The sequence below is a fragment of the Microcebus murinus genome, chromosome 7 (assembly GCF_040939455.1).
Source record: "Microcebus murinus isolate Inina chromosome 7, M.murinus_Inina_mat1.0, whole genome shotgun sequence".
Classification (NCBI taxonomy): domain Eukaryota; kingdom Metazoa; phylum Chordata; class Mammalia; order Primates; family Cheirogaleidae; genus Microcebus; species Microcebus murinus.
The window spans coordinates 89,995,493-90,014,408 of record NC_134110.1 but is presented as its reverse complement, the minus strand read 5'-3'; the positions used below and the strand labels follow the sequence as shown (position 1 = coordinate 90,014,408).

The 18,916-nt window shown below is 42.8% G+C and overlaps 1 protein-coding gene across 7 annotated transcripts in view; it reads left to right on the top strand.

Moving 5' to 3' along the window:
* SGK3 (serum/glucocorticoid regulated kinase family member 3) overlaps positions 1–18,916 on the top strand; it is a 127,343-nt gene that overhangs the window by 52,589 nt on the left and 55,838 nt on the right. For 5 of the 7 annotated variants that reach the window (XM_076005257.1, XM_076005252.1, XM_076005256.1 and 2 more), the window contains exon 2: positions 15,925–16,173. The exons of 1 other annotated variant lie outside the window; for it this stretch is intronic. In XM_076005257.1, coding sequence (XP_075861372.1) covers positions 16,096–16,173 — 78 coding nt within the window. In that variant the 5' untranslated portion in view covers positions 15,925–16,095. Of the gene's footprint in view, positions 1–5,996; positions 6,181–15,924; positions 16,174–18,916 lie in introns of all 7 variants that reach the window. One more of the 7 variants, XM_076005253.1, reaches the window with a different exon arrangement.

Sequence of the window (18,916 nt, the reverse complement as noted above, 5' to 3'; positions counted from 1 at the left end):
GGTTTTCCTATTCTAGGACATGCATTAACCTAACTTATTTTCTTTGTTCTTGATTTTGCGTACTTACAGGTATAGGTCTAAATTGACTTTACCATTCCTGGGATAAAGTTGCAGTTTCTATTAATAGGAAAAAATAAGTAGGGAGATATATATATATATATATATATATATATATGTCCCAATTTTTGAAATGTTAAAACATTAAGGTAAAATTCTTCATGTTTTATTTATTAATAACATAGCCAATGTAAGGTCAGTATTTGAAATGAAGCAGTACAATTTAAATATGTAATTGACTGTAATTTATGTGCTTTGGGAATTTTTTTCTAATGTGCTAACCAATAAATCTTTACTGTCAAAAGAATTTTGAAACCAAACACTTGCTTTGGAGTAAAGTTTTCTTTATCACACTGTATAAGCATCTGTATTTATCCTGAGTTCTCCTTATTTTTAAAAAGCCTTAGTTAAGAATGTTATAAGATGGAATCATTCATACAAATGATAAAAGTTGGGGGCACAGACTAATGATATATCCCCGGCATATATTAAGCACTGTATAAATATTAAATAAGAAAATCTGTATTTTTATGGAGAATTTTATTAAGATAGCAGATTAATATGTATACTACTGGGAGTAATCCAGTGAAGAGGGAGAAATTGATGATTCAGGAGACTGATGAAAGAATGACGAGGCACTGGTCACTTTGAAGATCTCACTAGCACACTTCGGCAAGTTGGAATTTCCAAGTGTGTCTCTCCACCTGTTGAGCTGTTGGATGAAATGTCTTATTAGACCTAGTAAGTACATGGCAGTGAGTAAGTCAAAGTTCCTACACCCTAGTTGAGGAGGCTTTCAATAATCAAAATGCAATCCTAGATGCAATCCGTAAGCGCTAAAATATAAACAAACAGGTTGATGACAGATGATTACCTTGGAGAGAGGGAGCACTTTACTTGGGGTGGTCATGAAGTTTGTCAGAAGAACTTAAACAAAGGCCTCAGTGTGTACAGCTAAGAGGACGTATCACAAACACAGGGGCCACCTGTACAAGAGGCTGAGAGACAGGAGATGGGAGAGGATGTGGTTCTAACGGGAGTCTAGTGACTACAGGGGTGGGTGCAGCTGGAGAGGTGGGCAGAGGTTAGGCCATGTGGGCGATTGTAGGTTGTCAGCAGTAATTCAGTTTGGATTTTATTCTAAGGGCAGTGGAAAGCCATGGAAAGAGTTTAAGCAGGGAGCAAAATTATCAGATTTACAGTGATTTAAAGAAATTGCTGTGGCTACTAGGGAAATGGATTGTAGGGGGTTTAGAGTGGAAACAGAGAGCAGGTTGGAGGTTCTCCCAAGAGACTGTGAGACATGAAAGTGTTGCTTTTGTGGGTTTTGTTTTGTTTTTCTTGTGCCTCCTCAATCTGAATTCTTCTCCCAGCCTTAGTCAGAACCAGCCTGACCCTAGGCCTCATCACTCTGCCAGTGAACACAGCCCTCGAGGAATCGGCCTTGCGAGTGTTCTGTTCACATCTGTCTGCAAGATATGCTGGGAGTGTGCCTCCTAATGTGAAGGCTTTGGGGCGGGGAATAGGGCAAGCCTTCTGGTGGTTGGGAACCCAAGACAGTGACCTTGGGAGGCGTAGAAGGCTAGGACAGAGCTTTGCTGCCACCACTTTCATCCTCCCCTGTTCATTGTGGACCAAGTGGAGGGACATGGGTCTTGTATGGATAAAATTAGGGCCTTTCTCCTTATCCCAGCAGTTTTGATTCTAGTATGGAAAACAAAGGGCTGTTGGTGGTCATATCCACCTCCTCACTCAGTCCCTTACTCTAAATGTCTGTAATAAAATGAAGCCAGTTTCAGGTAATCAGCAGGATTATATGACTTTTGTTGAGGGTCTTGGATACTCCTCTCAAGTTTTCGAGTGCACACTGTTCTTCCGTATTGCAGTAGTCCCAACATTGGTTATTTTGCACATACTGTATTTTATTTTTAATTCCTATTACCACTTTTCTTTATCAAGAAGCAGCATGAATAAAAGTTACTTCAAATAAGAGATGTAATAAACGTAGGAAAAACGGAGACTGCTTTGTGATTACAGAATGAGGGAAAAAGCAAAGGGGGGTGGAGTGGGAATCAGAGGAAGGATATATTGGTAAAGAAGAAAAACAGGAAAAGTTGTAACTGATTCATCCTGTGATATGTGTGAGGGAAGAGTAGAAGGTTACTATGTATCTTTCATTGGCAGAGCCTGTTAGATTTCTAATCTTTTCTGCAGTGAATTTAATTTATAATTGTGACAAAGATGTGCTTTGTTTCTGTGGAAACATTTCAGAGGGGTTTGGAGCTGGTATCCTGAGAGGGGAAATAAACAGATACAGATTATATGCTATTACAGTAGACTTTCAGTAAAGTAACCAGTTGGTTTGGGGTTAGAATTTCCTGGGAAGGTGTTTTGAAAGTACTTTAAAATGAAACCCATTCACATGGTCTGTTCCCTTCTCAGGAATGGTCCTTGGCCCCATCCCCATTCCCATCCCCGCCCCCAATTCATTTTCTTATTTTCTGGGTCAGTCCTGAGTTCCCATCTAGTCCTCATGCCATGCCCAGAGTATGTGCATGGCTTTTTTCGTTTGTTTTTAGAGATAAGTTCTCACTCTGGCACCCAGGCTAGAGTGCAGTGGTGCTATCATAAACTCACTGAAGCCTCAAACTCCTGGACTCGAGTGATCCTCCTACCTCAGCCTAAGTAGCTAGGACTACAGGTGTGTGCCACACACACATAGCTAACTTTATTTTTTGTAGAGACAGTGTCTCACTAAGTTGCCCAGGCTGATCTTAAACTCTGGGCCTTGAGTGATCCTTCCACCCTGGCACCCCAAAGTGCTGGGATTACAGGCATGAGCCACCGTGCCACGTTGCCTTTTTTTTTTTTTTTTAAAGACTTCTTTTTAGAGCAATTTTAGGTTCACAGCCAAATTAAGGGAAAGTACAGAGATTTCCCATATATCCCCGTCCCCATACATGCACAGCTCCCCATTGTCAACATCCTCCACCAGAGTGGCACATTTGTTACAGTTGATGAACCTATATTGACATGTCATCATTACCAAAGACCACAGTTTACATTAGGGTTCTCTCTTGGTGTTATACATTCCATGGGTTTGGACAAAGGGATAATGAAATGTAGCCACCATTATAATACCATACAGCTGTGGTCCCCAACCCCGGGGGCCATGGACCAGTATTGGTCCATACAGCAGGAGGTGAGCTGGCAGGTGATGGATTGAAGCATTTCTATATTTACAGCTGCTCCCCATTGCTTGCTTCACTGTCTGAGCTCCGCCTCCTGTCTGTCCCGGCCCGCGGGACCTTCTGTTACTCGTGGGGGCGAGGGGGACCGTGCCTGAAAGAGATGAGCGAGAGAGAGAAACGAGACCAAGCAAATGGTTGTCAAGGTCTGCTTTACTTAGATTTTTGGTGGGTTTTATAAGCATACAAAAACAAGGAAGTCAAAACAAAAAATAGAGTAGTGATGATGAGGCTTGGGTCTGGGTTGATTAGCCCTAATCAGTGTCTTATCAGTATCTTGTTTTTGACTGATTACTCATCTCCAACCGGAACATTTGCAGTCAACACATCCTGGAGCATTCCGTGGTCAGCACGTCATGGACTGCATTCTTCTCGGAGCTATAGCTGGAATTTTCCAGGGCAAAGTTTGTGCGTAGGACAAGTCATAGGGGAGTTGAGGGTCTTTGAGGGTCCTTGCCTCTAACACTGTCAGATCAGCAGTGGCATTAGATTCTCATAGGAACATGAATCCTACTGTAAACTGTGCATCTGAGGGGTCTAGGTTGTGCACTTTATGAGAATCTAAAGCCTGATGATCTGAGGCTGAGGCAGTGATGCTAGTGCTGGGGAGTGGCTGCAAATACAGATTATCATTAGCAGAGAGGTTTGCACAGAGACCGTAATAAATCACTTGCTTGCAGATTCATGTCAAAGCCTTATCAGTGAGTGACAAGTGGCAATTAAGCTGCCTCTGGTGGCAGGCTTTATAGTGGCAAGTGATGTACTTCAATTGTACAGCTGCATCTCATGGCAGGCTTTAAGTCAGAATCTGACATTTATTTTAGTCCATGCGTGGCCTGCCCGTTATTTTATTTACCACTTCCAACCCCACCTCTTTCCTGCACTGAGCACGTGTGTCAGTCACAGTTTTGGTAAGCCCACAAGCTTACCCCACCAAAAATGAGTAAGACACAAATGTTGCTGGAGAGCTTTGTTGAAAAGGGGGAAAGACCCAATGATAACAGAGCAAAAGACTCTTAAGACTGCCAACAAAATGAAAGCTTCATTTAAAAGAAAATACCAAAAGTCCTACTTAAATTATGGGTTCATTGCAATAGGCAGTTTACATTGTCCAAGCCCACTTGTGTCATATGTGGTGACTGGCTATCCAGTGAAGCCATGAAACCTTCAAAACTGCTTTGCCCATGGAGACCAAGCACCCTGCATTAAAAAACAAGCCTTTGGAGTTTTTCAAAAGAAAAAAAAACACATGAACTCAAAGAACAGAAGCAATTATTGAAGGCTACCACTTCATCAAATGTGTCTGCAGTGACAGCATCATTCTTAGTGGCTAATTGCATTGCTAAACTAAGAAGCTCTTTACTATTGGTGAAGAGTTGATCCTGCCTGCTGCAAAGGACAAACTTTTAGGAGAGGCTGCAGTTTTAAAGGTGGCATGTGCGCCTCTTTCAGCTAGCACCATAACTAGATGCATTGATGAAATAGCAGAGGATATTGAGGCACAATTGTTAGGATTAATGAGTCACTGTGATACGAAATCCAATGTTGACGAATCTACCAATGTTGATAACAGGGCAACGGTGTTTTTGTGCAGTGTATTTTTTAGGAGGATGTGTATGAGGATATGTTATGTGGACTTTTGTTGCCAACACCACAGCTGCAGAACTGCCCGCGTCTTTGAATGATTATCGAATTAGGAAAACTAAATTGGTCATTTTCTGTCAGCATATGCATGAACAGAGCTGCAGCCATGACTGGACGGCTTTCTGGTTTCACTACTCTGGTCAAGAAGGTCGCTTCTGTTTTTGGTTTTTTTTTTTGAGACAGAGTCTCACTTTGTTGCCCAGACTAGAGTGAGTGCCGTGGCGTCAGCCTAGCTCACAGCAACCTCAATCTCCTGGGCTCAAGCGATCCTACTGCCTCAGCCTCCCAAGTACTGGGACTATAGGCATGCACCACCATTCCTGGCTAATTTTTTCTCTATATATTAGTTGGCCAATTAATTTCTTTCTATTTCTAGTAGAGACTGGGTCTTGCTCTTGGTCAGGCTGGTTTTGAACTCCTGACCTCGAGCAATCCGTTGGCCTCGGCCTCCCAGAATGCTAGGATTACAGGCGTGAGCCACCGCGCCCGGCCGAGAAGGTCGCTTCTGAATGTGAGTTCACACACTGTGTCATCCATAGAGAAATGCTGGCTAGCCAATAAATGTCACCTGAACTAAACATGTTGCATGATGTGATTAAAATTATCAAACACAATAAAGTGCATGCCCTTAACTCACATCTGTTCACGCAGCTCTGTGAGGAGATGGTTACAGAGCATACATGTCTTCTCTTACACACAGAAGTGAGATGGGTTTCTAAAGGTAGATCACTGGCCAGAGATTTTGAGTTACAAGAGCTGCTCCAGAGATCTCTTTTAAAAAAATAGTCACCACTGGCAGCACATTTCAGTGACAAAGAATGGGTCACAAAACTTGCTTACTTGTGTGACAAATTCAACCTGCTCAACAAACTCAATGTGTCACTTCAGGGGAGAACGGCAGCTGTGTTCAAGTTGGCAGATAAAGTGGCTACATTCAAAGCCAAACTGGAATTATGGGGGTGACAAGTGAATTTGGGGATTTTCGACATGTTACAAGCATTAGCAGAGATCTTGAAAGAGACTGAGCCAGGGCCTTCTTTCTCCCAGCTGGTGCATGATCACCTATCTCAGCTTTCCAAAGAGTCTGAGCATTACTTCCCAACCACGAAAGACTCCCGCACTGGAAAGGAATGGATCCTCGACCTATTTGTGAATAAGCCAGGAGAGTCAACTTTGTTGGTGCCAGAAGAAGATCACCTGCTTGAGATCACAAATGATGGTGGCCTTAAAAGTATGTCTGAGATAACGTCAAATCTCTGTATGTTCTGGATTAAAGTCCAGGTGGAATGTCCTGAGATAGCCACAAAAGCACTGAAAAGCCTGCTTCCATTTCCAACATCCTGTCTTTGTGAAGCAGGGTTTTCTGCAGTGACGGCAGCAGAGATTAGACTAGACATAAGCAACACCTTTCAGGTGTCCCTGTCTGCTATCTCCCCCAGGTGGGACCGCCTAGTTGTAGATAAACAAGCTCAGGGCTCCCATTGATTCTGCATTTTGGTGAGTCGTATAATTATTTCATTATATATGACAGTGTAACAATAATAATAGAAATAAAGTCCACAATAAATGTAATGCGCTTGAATCATCCTGAAACCATCCCTCCCCCCCATCCCCGTATGTGGAAGAATTGTCTTCCATGAAACTGGTCCCTGGTGCCAAAAAGGTTGGGGACTGCTGTGACATACAGAGTATTTTCACTACCTTAAAAATCCTCAGCATATTCATCCCTTCACCTTGCCTCACTCCTCTCCACTCCCAGCCCTTAGCAGCCACTGATCTTTTTACTCGCTCCATAGTTTTGCCTTTTCCAGAATGTCATATATTGGAATCATACAGTGTGTAGCCTTTTTAGATTGGCCTTTTCATGTGGTAACATGCACCTAAACGGTTTCTCCATGTCTTTTTATGGCTTGATAGCTCATTTCTTTTTGGTGCTGAAAAATATTTTATTGTCTGAATGTGCTACAGTTTATTAACCTATTCATCTACAGAAGGGCATCTAGGTTGCTTCCAAGTTTTGGCAATTATGAATAATGTTGCTGTAAACATCTCTGTGCAGGTTTTTGTGTAGACATAAGTTTTTAACTCACTTGGGTAAACACTAAGGAGCATGATTGCTGGATCGTATGGTAAGAATATGTTTAGTTTCGTAAGAAACCAAAAACTACCTTCCAGAGTAGCTGTACCATTTTGCATTCCCACCAGCAGTGAATGAGAGTTCCTGCTGTTCTCTGTCCCCCTGTGTAGCTCTTCCAGGCCTGATTCCCTCCTTTTGGGACAGACTTGTTCTTATTTTCCTTTACGACTTAGTGTGAATCCCTGACCCTCTCTCCTTGCTGTATTAGTTAAGAGCAGATACTGATATTTATGAATGTATCTACCTTCCTATTTGGGTAGGGCCCCCCAGTCAATATCAGACAGTCTTTGTGATGTGTAAAGGATATGAGTTTCAGAAACTGTGCTTATTTTTTAGGGGTAAAAGAATCTTTGGCCCTTTCATAAAAAAATATTTTTTGGCTTCCCTGAAACAAAGATGTACAAGATCTAGGATAGTAATTAGCATATATTAGACAAAAAGATGGACACGATGATGGGAAAAAAATGCTTTAGAAAAAAAAAAAGCTTTAATGTCCATTTATAAGCAGCTTTTGGATCAACAAAATTTTAACATAAGAATTGGGGGCAGTTTTCTATCATGGAGGGAGTTTCACCCATACTGATACTTTTTATATTCCCCAAAGAAAAAAAATTAAGTTATGAATTTTTTTAAAAAACATAAACTTTCCCTCCTTTTCTAAAAACCATATCCTTGATAGCATCCTTTCTTATTTCCTCTTGATTTCATAATCTATTGGTTGTCCTTGTGATGGAGCAACCCTCAGAGCCTGCTCTGTACCAAGCTCTTGGTTAGATGTTTACATGTGGTGTTTTAAGAATGGGAAGGCAGGGGCCACTCCTGACATAGTGTTTCCCAGACTTTGACCCCTCCTGGTGGCAGAATCAGATGTCTGCTTTTCCTGTGTGTGGCTTTCTTTCTCTAACTTTACTGCCTAGTGGATACTTAGTGCTCTTTTCTCTTTAATTCTGTATTTTCAAAGATGATTTAGAAGAGGACACATGCAACAGTAGCATAAGAAATTGAGGGACAAAGTGTGTGAGCTGGGCTCAGGTCAGAGTGCTCTCACCCACAGCTGTGTGGCCATGTGGAAGTATTCTTCATAGCCTAGGTTTCTTCTTCAGCTGTAAAATAGAGATAAAACGTTACCTCAGGGGTAGCTATGAGGATTCATTGATGTGTTAGATGTGAGCACTTAAAACAGTCCTGGCATTAGTACTCAATACACGTTAGTTTCTCAGCCTCAGCACTAATTGACATTCGGAGCCAGATAATGTTTTGTTGTAGGGCCAGTCCTGTGCATTGTAGATGCTTAGCATCATCCCTGACCGCCCAAGTTGTGATGACCAAAAATGTCTCCAACATTGCCAGATATCCTCTAGGGCTCAAAATCACTCCCAGATGAGAATCATCATGGTATTTACTAGGTGTTACACTACCCTTGCAAATGTACTGTCTCTCCTAAGGTTTGACTGGCCTCTGAAAGTTCTACTGTCATCACAGTCATTTCTTTCTGTCTTGTTGGACTTGCCTGAGTTGGTTAATGAGGTGGATAGTAAGCTTAGTGCTTCTATTCTTGGTTAGCATCTAATGAACTTAGTCTCATTGGAGCCATGTGACCTATCCCCAGCAAACCAGCTGCCCCTGAGAACCGATCTGCAAGGTTATCTTCTGGCTGTCTAGCAGAGTGAAGGCAGATCTTTTTTCTTTCCCCCTTTGGAAAAGCCCTACATATCTATGAGGTCCTTTTTTTTTTTTTTTTTTTTTTATTTTGAGACAGTCTTGCTCTGTTGCCCTGGGTTAAGTGAAGTAGCGTCATCATAGCTCACTGCAGCCTCAAACTCCTGGGCTCAAGTGATCCTCCTATCTCAGCCTCCTGAGTAGCTGGTACTACAGACATGCATCACCATGCCTGGCTAATTTTTCTATATTTTTGTAGAGGTGGAATCTTGCTCTTGCTCAGGCTGGTTTCAAACTCCTGAGCTCAAGTGATCCTCCTGCCTCAGCCTCCCAGAGTGTGAGGATTACAGGTGTGAACCACCTTTCCATAACTATCTTGAATCCTTAAAGCAACTGTATGAAGTCAATGTTGCTAACTCATTTTCTAGATTAGGAAACTAGGGCTCAGATCATTTAAATTTGTCCAAGGACTCGTGGTAGAGAATTGTAGCATTTCATCCCATAGCAGTTGTAGTCACAAGAGAGAGGATTGCCTGATAGGAGCTGTTACTTTAGAGAGGAACACAGCAACTCCCAATCCATAGCCTTCCAGAAAGGAACGGGATGAGGAAATACATATCCCAATCCCTTTCTTCCCACCCTATAGCCTGCCAGTCCCTCTTTCTTGCTGAAATCATCCAACAGATAGAGGACAAGGGAGCCTGTCCTGAGGTGCAGAGCAGGGTGGAGATGGATCTGGAAAGGCAAATAGACAGTATCCAGCACAGTCCTCCCCTTTCTGTTCTTTATATTTTCTCTTATACTTTGGGTGTAAAACTCCTGTTCCTAACATAGGGGAAACACAAGGTTCTATCAGTCATTGCATCTAGCTCATTCGTACCCCCGCTGCCCCACCCAACCATTACCAGTGTCTTAGTCCCTTTAGGCAGCTACAGCAAAATACCATAACTAGGTGGCTTATAGGCAACAGAAATTTATTTCTCACAGTTCTGGAGGCTGGGCTCATAGGGTCCAAGTCCTTAGTAGTGCCATCTTTATTGAGTTGCCACAGTTTCTCATTCACCAGTACCATTGGATATGCCCTAGTGAATTTCCTTCATTCCAGACATAATCTTCCTTTCTCCATTGTATGGAGACATCCTGGATCAATCACCTCACTGGGATAGTTCCTGCTTTCTTACTATTGGTGCATTGATGAGCCAAAAAATGATAGGTGGGTAGTCTTAGTTTCCAGTTTAACAGAACTAGCCTGTTCCTTGGTGAAAACATTCCTTTACCAAACTCAAGGTTGCAGTGGGAAGCAAAAATTCCTTAAGGGATTATCAGAAGTAATTCTGACTGTATGGGAGAGAGAGCACCATATGTCAGCTGCTGGTATAAGACATATGCTATCTCTTAGAGTCCAGCTTCAAGTGTCACAGGGTGTTGTCTCCTAGCAGGTGCCATAGCTGAACCTTCTGTAGCCATTCCACTGCTCTCTCAAGCATCTGTTCTAGGTGAAATGAAAGGATACAAGGTAAGACTAGTGATTTCTGTGGTAGTGAGCCTGTTGCCACACTTCTTTGCCCTAAATGTGTTCCTTGATCTGATGTGATCTTGTATAGGAATCTGTGACAATGAACAAGGTATACTATTGTAACCAAGAATGGTTCTGGCAAAAGCATTTCAGGCAGGGTAGGCAAATCTGGCTTTTGTGAGGACAATTCTTCCCTCAGGTGGCTGCCTGATCCTCCTGTAGGATGGTGCCATAGTGGGGCCCCATTTTGGTCTTCAGTGTCAAGGCCAGGCACTTGGCACCAGCAGTAGCTGGATCGGTCTTGGTGAGAGGGAGGCCATATTGTTGAGACTCTATACAACCTCCAACCCCACTGCTTTGTCTACTTTGTCATGGGTCCATGAACAAGCAATGGGATGATTGGTTAGGAGGTCTACTAACATCCCTAATACAGATTATCTTGACCACCTGAGTATTGAGAGCTTCTCTGTAGTGGGTATATTTGGGACACAAATATGTTCACATTGTGTGCTGTAGTGAAAGGTTCACATACGTAACTTCTGCAAGCCTCCCTTTTTTGAAAAAACTAATTTTCCAATCTTGTTCTTTCCAAGTCCCTGACCATTAAGCCATCAGCCACTGCCCTTGGTCATCGTTGCTATGTCCCTTTGGCATCTCTCGTTACATGAAGGTGAGCTACCACATGTACTGCTCAGCATTCTGCCCACTGTTCCTTCACCAATCTCTTTCAGGCCCATCCCTCAGTGGGGCTGCCTTCTCTTACTTTTAGCCAGTGCCAGCACACTGTGTATGTCCATCAATAAACAGGCATGACTTTTTCCTCCTCTGCTAACTGACCTTAGGATCCTTCCCATAAGCCTTAAGTGTGCCTTTGGAGAGAGCTAACAAGGGGGGGAGGAACAAGTACCAGGCAGAGTCTATGCCACCAGTCCCTGCAATTTCTTGTGCCATCCAGACTTGCTAAGGCCTCGTCTTGCTTTTTTTAAATTTTTTTTTATTTTAGAGACAGGGTCTCACTATGTCACCCAGGCTGGAGTGCAGTGAGTGTTCACAGGCATGATCCCACAATTAATCAGCAAAAGAGTTTTCACCTGCTCTGCTTCTGACCTGGGCCTATTTACCTATTCACCCATTCTTAGGCAATCTGGTGGTCCTCCACAGCCAGGAGGTGACCATATTGACATTGAATTTAGTGCAGACACTTGATTGCCATAGTGCACGATAGCCCAGAACTCCTGGGCTCAAGTTATCCTCCCACATTAGCCTCTTGAGTAGCTAGGACTACAGGTGTGTGCCTCTGCACCTACCCCTGTCTTGCTTTTACTTTACCAAGTAGAATGCTGCTGTACACGTGCAGTTCTGCAATTCAGTGAGTCAGATAATATTCTGTTCATGTTGGGCCTTGTTACGTACTCTCTTGATTTTCCATAGGCAGGTATCTAATCTCTACGTGGACTGAGTAGCAAACCAAAAACCAAATAGACAGTAGTTGTTGGCAAACCCTAAGGGGTCTACAACTCTTATTCTTTTATTGGTGCTTGTCAGAGGCTCTTTAACCCATTCCTGTCTGCCACATCATTTCCAGTGCTGCTGGGTGTGCTGAGGCATAGGCTCAAGAGTTAGGGCTGCTTTCATTGCTGTAGAACCTTCTCTTGGAACAGGCTTCGATAAAAACTGGCAGCCTTATGGGTTACCCAGTAAATGTGTCAGAACAGCATATCCAAATATGAAGCTCACCAGTTCTTTTGCCTCCTCAGTGGAAGTGGGTACCGGGTGTAGTAATTTCTCTCATTTGAGGTGGGATATCTTGTCTCAGACCGGTAGAACCCTAGGAAACATCAATGTGGCAGATCCCTGAACTTCAGTGAGTTTTTCTCCCATCCTCTGGTTTTCTTGTGTGTCTCACACAGTTGTCCAGGGAGCTTGCTACGTTTTGTTCATCAAGTATGTTGGCATTAAGATAATGCCATCAGTGTGATGGGTGATCTGTGAGCTATCAAGGTGATCAAGGTCCCTCCAAGGCTTTATTATGACAATGTAGACATAGACCTCAGGTAAGACAAATGAGGATATACTGCTGCTTCTGCCACTTCATGGCAAATTGCTTCTCATTGTCCTTACTGATGGTGATAGAAAAGAAAGCATTTGCCAGGTAAATAGTCATATACCAGATACCAGGTTATCAAATTTGTACCAGCAAAAAACCATCACATTTAGAATCATACCTATAATTGGCATCACCATCTGATTAAATTTGTGGTAATCCATAGTCATGTCCTAAGATCTTTCCGGTGTTGGTCCAGGCAAATGGTCAAGTTAAATGGGGATATAATAGGATTTAACATCTCTGCATCCTTTAAATTTTTGATAATTCTACAGATTTCCAAGCTTCTCCCATGGATATGATATAGTTTTGGGTTTCTTCTTAGTGGAGGAAGGGGAGACTGTTCCAGAGCTACTTCATGGCTCTTTCTCCCATCATAGCTTTGATGACATAAGACAGGGAACTAATGTCAATTTGGCCAGTTACTAAGTATATCTATTTCCACTAAAATTCGAGGACTAGGCAAATAAGCACAGGATGACCCTATGGTCCCATTGAACTCACTGTGAGACACTAGGGCTGGCTTCATCTCTTACTTGGAAGTCTCATTCCTACTGGGGGACCACATTTTGGGTCCCCAGGGATTAGTGTCAGTTCAGAGCTTGTATCCAGTAACCCTTAGAAGGATTATGTATATTTCCCTTTCTGCAATGGACAGTCACCCTTGGGAATTGCCGCAGGTCCCTCTTGGGAAGGGCCTGGAGAAGATCAACAGTATACACTCGTGGCTGTTGAAAGGGTCACAGTAATCTTGTATTTAGTCCTCTTTGGTGTGAGTATACTCCTGTATGTGCTCTCCAGACTCTTGCTGGTAAAAATTGTTAAGATTCTGCAAATGTTTTGGTATAAAGGCAGTCTTCTCCCAGAGTAGGTTTTGAGCTTCTTTCTGGGCTCTTTTGGGTTATGAGATATGAAGGGTAGTGGGAGTAGGTGGTGAAGAGAATTGGCATCTACTTGTGAAACAACTTGAAGGGGTTTTATTGGCGGTTCAGGCATTGGGAGGCTGTGTCTCCTTAGTGGGGGGGGGTGTAGGTTGCTGCTTTCAGGAGGGAAGTTCGGCTGAGTTTGGGGTTCAGTATTCTTAGTCTTACCTGTGTCTACCCACATGCCTGCATCTGTGATTCAGCTTCATTCTCCTTTTCAGCCAGTGCCCTATGTTAGCACACAAGACTTTTCAGGGTGGCATGTTTAATTGGGTCTGCAACTCTTGCCATCAAACCTTGGGCTTGATCCTTAGTCCTGTCAACTCGGCAACTATAAGAGATAAAACAGTCTTTAAAACAGCTGTAGATTTTCCACCCATCTGTTTGGAAATTCACAGCTTATAGTTTGTCATTTGCTTTGTGTGCATTCTCAAGGACAGCCAGAAGCAGCCCCAGTCCATGTTACAATCTCTGAAGTCATTGTTTTTATCAGCCACTTGGACTTCAAACGCTTCTGCCCTTCAGCTGCATTCCATCCTGAGACACTATGCACAGGAGGTAGTTTGAGTGACCATGATGTCCCTGTGTGCAATCCCCTACCTCTATAGGAAGGTTGTCAGGGCACTTAGCAAATATGCATCCCATTTTTGAGACTGTGTTTTCTGGGGTCATTCTTGGTGCCCATTAACTGCATCCGTCACATGGTACATGGCACACTCAAAATTAATTGAAGGGAGCCGAACAAAGGGACTGTTTACTAAGATGTTGTAGCCCGGGTTATGGGAACCAACTAGGCATGGTGAAGCACCCTCTTTACCAACAAAGTCAGGAAGCTTCACCTGTAGCTGTGGGAGAGGGATTGCCTGGTAAGAACTGTGGTCTTAGGCACTTGTGTCAGAGAGGGACCAGGGGGAATAAATACCTTAGCATCTTGCTTCTCCTACCCTCTATCTGCTAGTGCCTGGCATTGCCTGAACCCAGCTAGAAGCCAAGGACAAGAAGGTGGGCTGCCTCAGTGTGCAGTCCATAGAGGTCAGCTTTCTCATGTGGCAGGTGGGAAAGAGTGCATCTGGCAGCATAAATGGAGATTATCTAGCACAGTTGCCAAATTGGAGCCTCTGCCCCAGGTGTGAGTGTGCACCTTGAGCATAGGCTTCTACACCTAACTGCCTGCTGTGCGTGTACTCTTAGATGTCCCCTGGGCACCTTGTATAAACAACTTGTCCTGCCTACTAGCTCTTTCCTCGTCTTTCTTCCTGATGCCACATCATGTGGTACCTTACTGTTTCTTCCAAAGGGAAGGTCTGAGGCCTGACGTCTTCCTGGAATTCTGTTCCTGTGTGCTGTAGCACAATAGGCACAAACAGATATTTAAGCTCATACATAATGAAATACCAGCAGGCCTTACCACCCTCTGAGTCCCACTGTCTCAAGGGAGAGGTGTGGAAAATGTAGCTCATAACCTTTACACTCTGTGGCAGTGGAGAAGGATGGAATAATGTGGGTTCTAAGGCTGCTGGACAAGGCCAGTTGGCCTTAGAAAGGCCATGGGTTCCACCTGCTCTCATGCTTAAGCTGTGACAGGAGGGCAGAGCGCTGGTCAGGTGTTGCCCTGGTCTAACTGGGGCCAAAGCAGCTGCTGGTGTAGGCCTTTAAGATGCTGTAACTTTTACAGTTAAATGCTGCACTCTGCATTTAGGAGTGAGCCAGTTACATTTCCATATTTTCTTACCACAAATTCAGCTACATATAAATCCTTCTTGAATGAATTTCCAGCAGCAAATCCAACAAGATAAGTTTTGAACCATTTCAAAGGAAGCACCATCTGGTCAGTTAAAACTCATTATGCTTGAATAAGGTTATAAGCTGACATTTACAGTGGTCAGATTTGTTAGAGTGATTTCCTGGAACGAATCATGAAGGAAAATTACCCAGGCAAACTGACCCTCTGAAAAGTAGTACTTGGTGTCAGAAGAGAGTATGGGCTGCTGTGTGTAGCAGAGGTGATGTCAGTGTGACATCTCACACCCCTTGTTCATGGGAGGAACGATATTAACATACTACATTTCTTCTCTATGAAGATATATACCATAATGTCTGTAACCAGGGGTTCCTTGCATAAGAATCATCCACAGGTGTTAAAATGCACATAGTACAGTGGTTAAGAGATAGTACTATGGAACCACACCGCTTGGGTTCATATCCTGGAGGCGTAAATTATTTCACCTCTTTGTGTCTCAGTTGCTTCATTTGTAAAACAGGGGTCAGTAGTTACCTACTGTATGAGATTGTAATCTGAATTGTTCAGTGAACTCCACAAGTCTGAAAGCCACATGCAAATAGAGCTTTTTAGGTGAGCATTAGCCTTTGGTCCACATGAACTGTGGTGTATAATCTCCTGGAATTTACTAGGAGTAAGGAAGGTAGATGGGATGTAAATGTTTGATTGTGGTTTAGTGATAGAAACATAAAAATCTCTAATGTGGACTGAGACTTACGAGCAAAAGTAATTCCTGCTGGAATAAACATAAAATGGGTCCTAGGCACAGGAATGACAAGACATAGTATTTTTAAAAAATTGTTTTGCTAATTAATTCTTTCTTTTTTTTTTTTTTTCCTTTTTCCTGTTGGTTAAGGTTGCATGATGGAATTTGAACGTTACTTCAAGAGGTTTTATATTTTGGATTAGTTAATTGGGTTTATCCTCTGCTGACTGTTTCTTCGGACTCATTTTTTGGTGTCATTTGTTTTGGACTCATTTCTTTGGACCCATTTTTTTGAGGCATTAAACTCAAAGAGATTATACCATGGACTACAAGGAAAGCTGCCCAAGTGTAAGCATTCCCAGCTCTGATGAACACAGAGAGAAAAAGAAGAGGTTTACTGTAAGTATGTAACATAAAGCTTATGGGGAAAACTGATTATAGAGACTATTTCCATTTCTGCTTTGCTTTCCTAACCTAGGACACCCCATTCCCTCATCACCGCGTATCCAGATTTTACTTCTTTCAAATGGTATTTCCCCCACAAAGTCTTCCCTGGCCACTGTAATGGAATACATTTTCATTTTTTAGTTCAGATTTTTGCCTTTTTATCTATCCTCTTGGAGAATTTCGTGAAACTTTTGATTAATCCTCTAACCAGCAAATGTGCATGTGCTTACATATGGATCTCCATACACACTAAAATTTTACATGCACTGTCAGAGGTTAATGGACTCTTGAAGTCATTGATCCCATGTCAAGAACATTCTCCTGAAATGGTTATAGTGTCTTCCTTAGGACTTCATTTTCAGCCTCAGTTAAAAAAATCTTTAATCCAGTATTTTATCTTTTTTTTTCACCTTAAAAGCAAAGACCATTTCTAGTTTTATTTCTTAATCATCATAGGGCTTTATAAAGAGTAAACACAATGAATATTTGCTTAATCAGTGTATCAGTGACTGCTATTGGAGAATAGTCACTTTTCTAGTTAATGTAATAAAATACACAATATTGTATTTAGTTCCAGTAGTGCAGTTAATATATACAGAGACCTCCTGCCCTCTTTACCCCGAAAAAATGTCATGTATCTTGTTTGTAGCTGATCTCGTCTTCCCTGTATGTCTGTCCCCTACCCCCCTTAACTGAAGAGTATGAAGAAATTCATTTAACCTAATTCTGTTTAACACTTAGTTTGATCTAACAATTTAAACAGTTATTTTAGGTTAAAATGCCCAAGCTGTCTAAATTTTGCTCTCTTTGTCTAATTTGAACACATGTTCCTCCTCCTCCAGGTTGGCATCATGGTTTATAGGAGGAGACGTCCCCTCTTTCACAGTATTTGTTGAGTTGATGATGACCTCATGGCAGCCTGGTTAAGGTGCTTGCATTCTTGTCATCCCACTAGATCTTTGCCGTGCCAGCTGTGGAATGGCTGATCTGGCAGATACCTGACTGCGGTTGACCTGATCCAGCCCTAAGGCATTTCCCTGGCATCGTAAACTAACTTGTGATCTCTTCTTTGTTGTTTGGCCCAACAAAGGCTCTCCTTGTGGCGGCTCAATGCTGGCTCAGCTTTCCGAGGCTCTGACATGTCCTAAGCTGCTCCTGGCTCAGTAGTCCACCTCTCACCTCTGATAAGGGGGTCACCTGACCCCTGCCAGTTGAACCTGTGACTTTCAACATGACAAGTCACTTTCAACTCAAGAGTCCATGTCACATGGGAGTTGAGGAAAGCTGAGGAGTTAAACTGCACCATTTGGCTACTCTACTCTGCATCCTTAACTAGGTGGGGCTGGGTGCCCCCAGGCTTTCTTTCCAGGCCTCAGATAAGGAGCAGGGAAACAGCCTCTCTGTCCCGTGTTTCCTGCCTTAACAAACACACCTGCCATACCCTGCACCAAAGACCAGAGCGAGAAATTGCAATGTGTGCATGGCCATTTTCCACTGCTCAGCCTCTGTGTTGCAGGAATATCTGAAACTGCCTTTGTTACACATTCATGCAAGCAAGTTTTCTGCCTCATCACATCAAAAGTAAACAGGGTTAAAATACCTTGAATAAAATAGTAGAATGTCTGAAAGTCGTCCTTCCTTCCCTCTCCTTATTTTTACCCTTGGGCCATTCTCTCCTTTAGGGGCATCACCTCCTGCGGAGTTCAGTGGAAGTTCACACATAGCAAATGTCAGCAGTTGGTTATCTCAGGTGTCTTTTGACTTTTCAGGGTAGAGGTATTTCCATGCCTTCTGTGAGAGGGTCCAGGGGACCTACAGCATCACTCTTACCCAGGTGTTCCCAAGCCGTGTCCCAACTTCTCAGAGGCCCTATCCAGGTCACCTTGTTCATCTCCTTCCTTCAGATTCTCAAATGTTGCCTTCTTAGGGAAGCTTTTTCTGACCACCCTATATAAAGTAGCACCTTCACACCCCACCCTACCCCTTTCACTCTCTGTCCCACTTGCCCTACTTAATTTTTAAATAGGAGTTATCACCAGCTGACATTTTGTGTTTCTTTATGTGTGCTGTCCCTGACTAGAATGCAAGGTCTTTTGAAGCAAGGACTTCTCTGACTATTGTTTCACCAGCCCTTAGTAGAAATTCAAATAAATATTTGTTGAATTGCTGTTGAATGAAAAGTAGTACTAGTTCACATGTTATTTGCTGGTCTGTACAGTGCAGTCCTCAGTCCTTAAGAAACTTGGTTCTAGTCCACGCAGATGGACCCCCGCCCCACCCAACACAGACTCTGTCCAGCCTCAGCAGGCCCAGATTCCTATGTTATATCGAGGAACAAAAATAAACATTGTATCACTGAGTATTTGATAAGTTCTCATATGTCTTTTATATAACTCTGTACTGGAAAACTTCTAATGGAGAAATGCATTGCATTCTAGGATGTCTTGACTATCCACTTGACAGATTGTGAGTTTCTGTGTTATGCCAGGCACTGTTCTAGGAACTGGGGGTACAGTGGATAGCAAGAGTGATACAGTCCTCACTCTCAAGGAACTTACATTCTAGTGGGGCAGGACAGACAATGAGGAAATACTCAAAAATATATAAGATCATTTCATATTGTAATAAGTATTGTACTGCTTCCTGTGAAATCCTGTTTTGGTTTTTTTTTTTTGCAAATGGAAATATTTTAAAG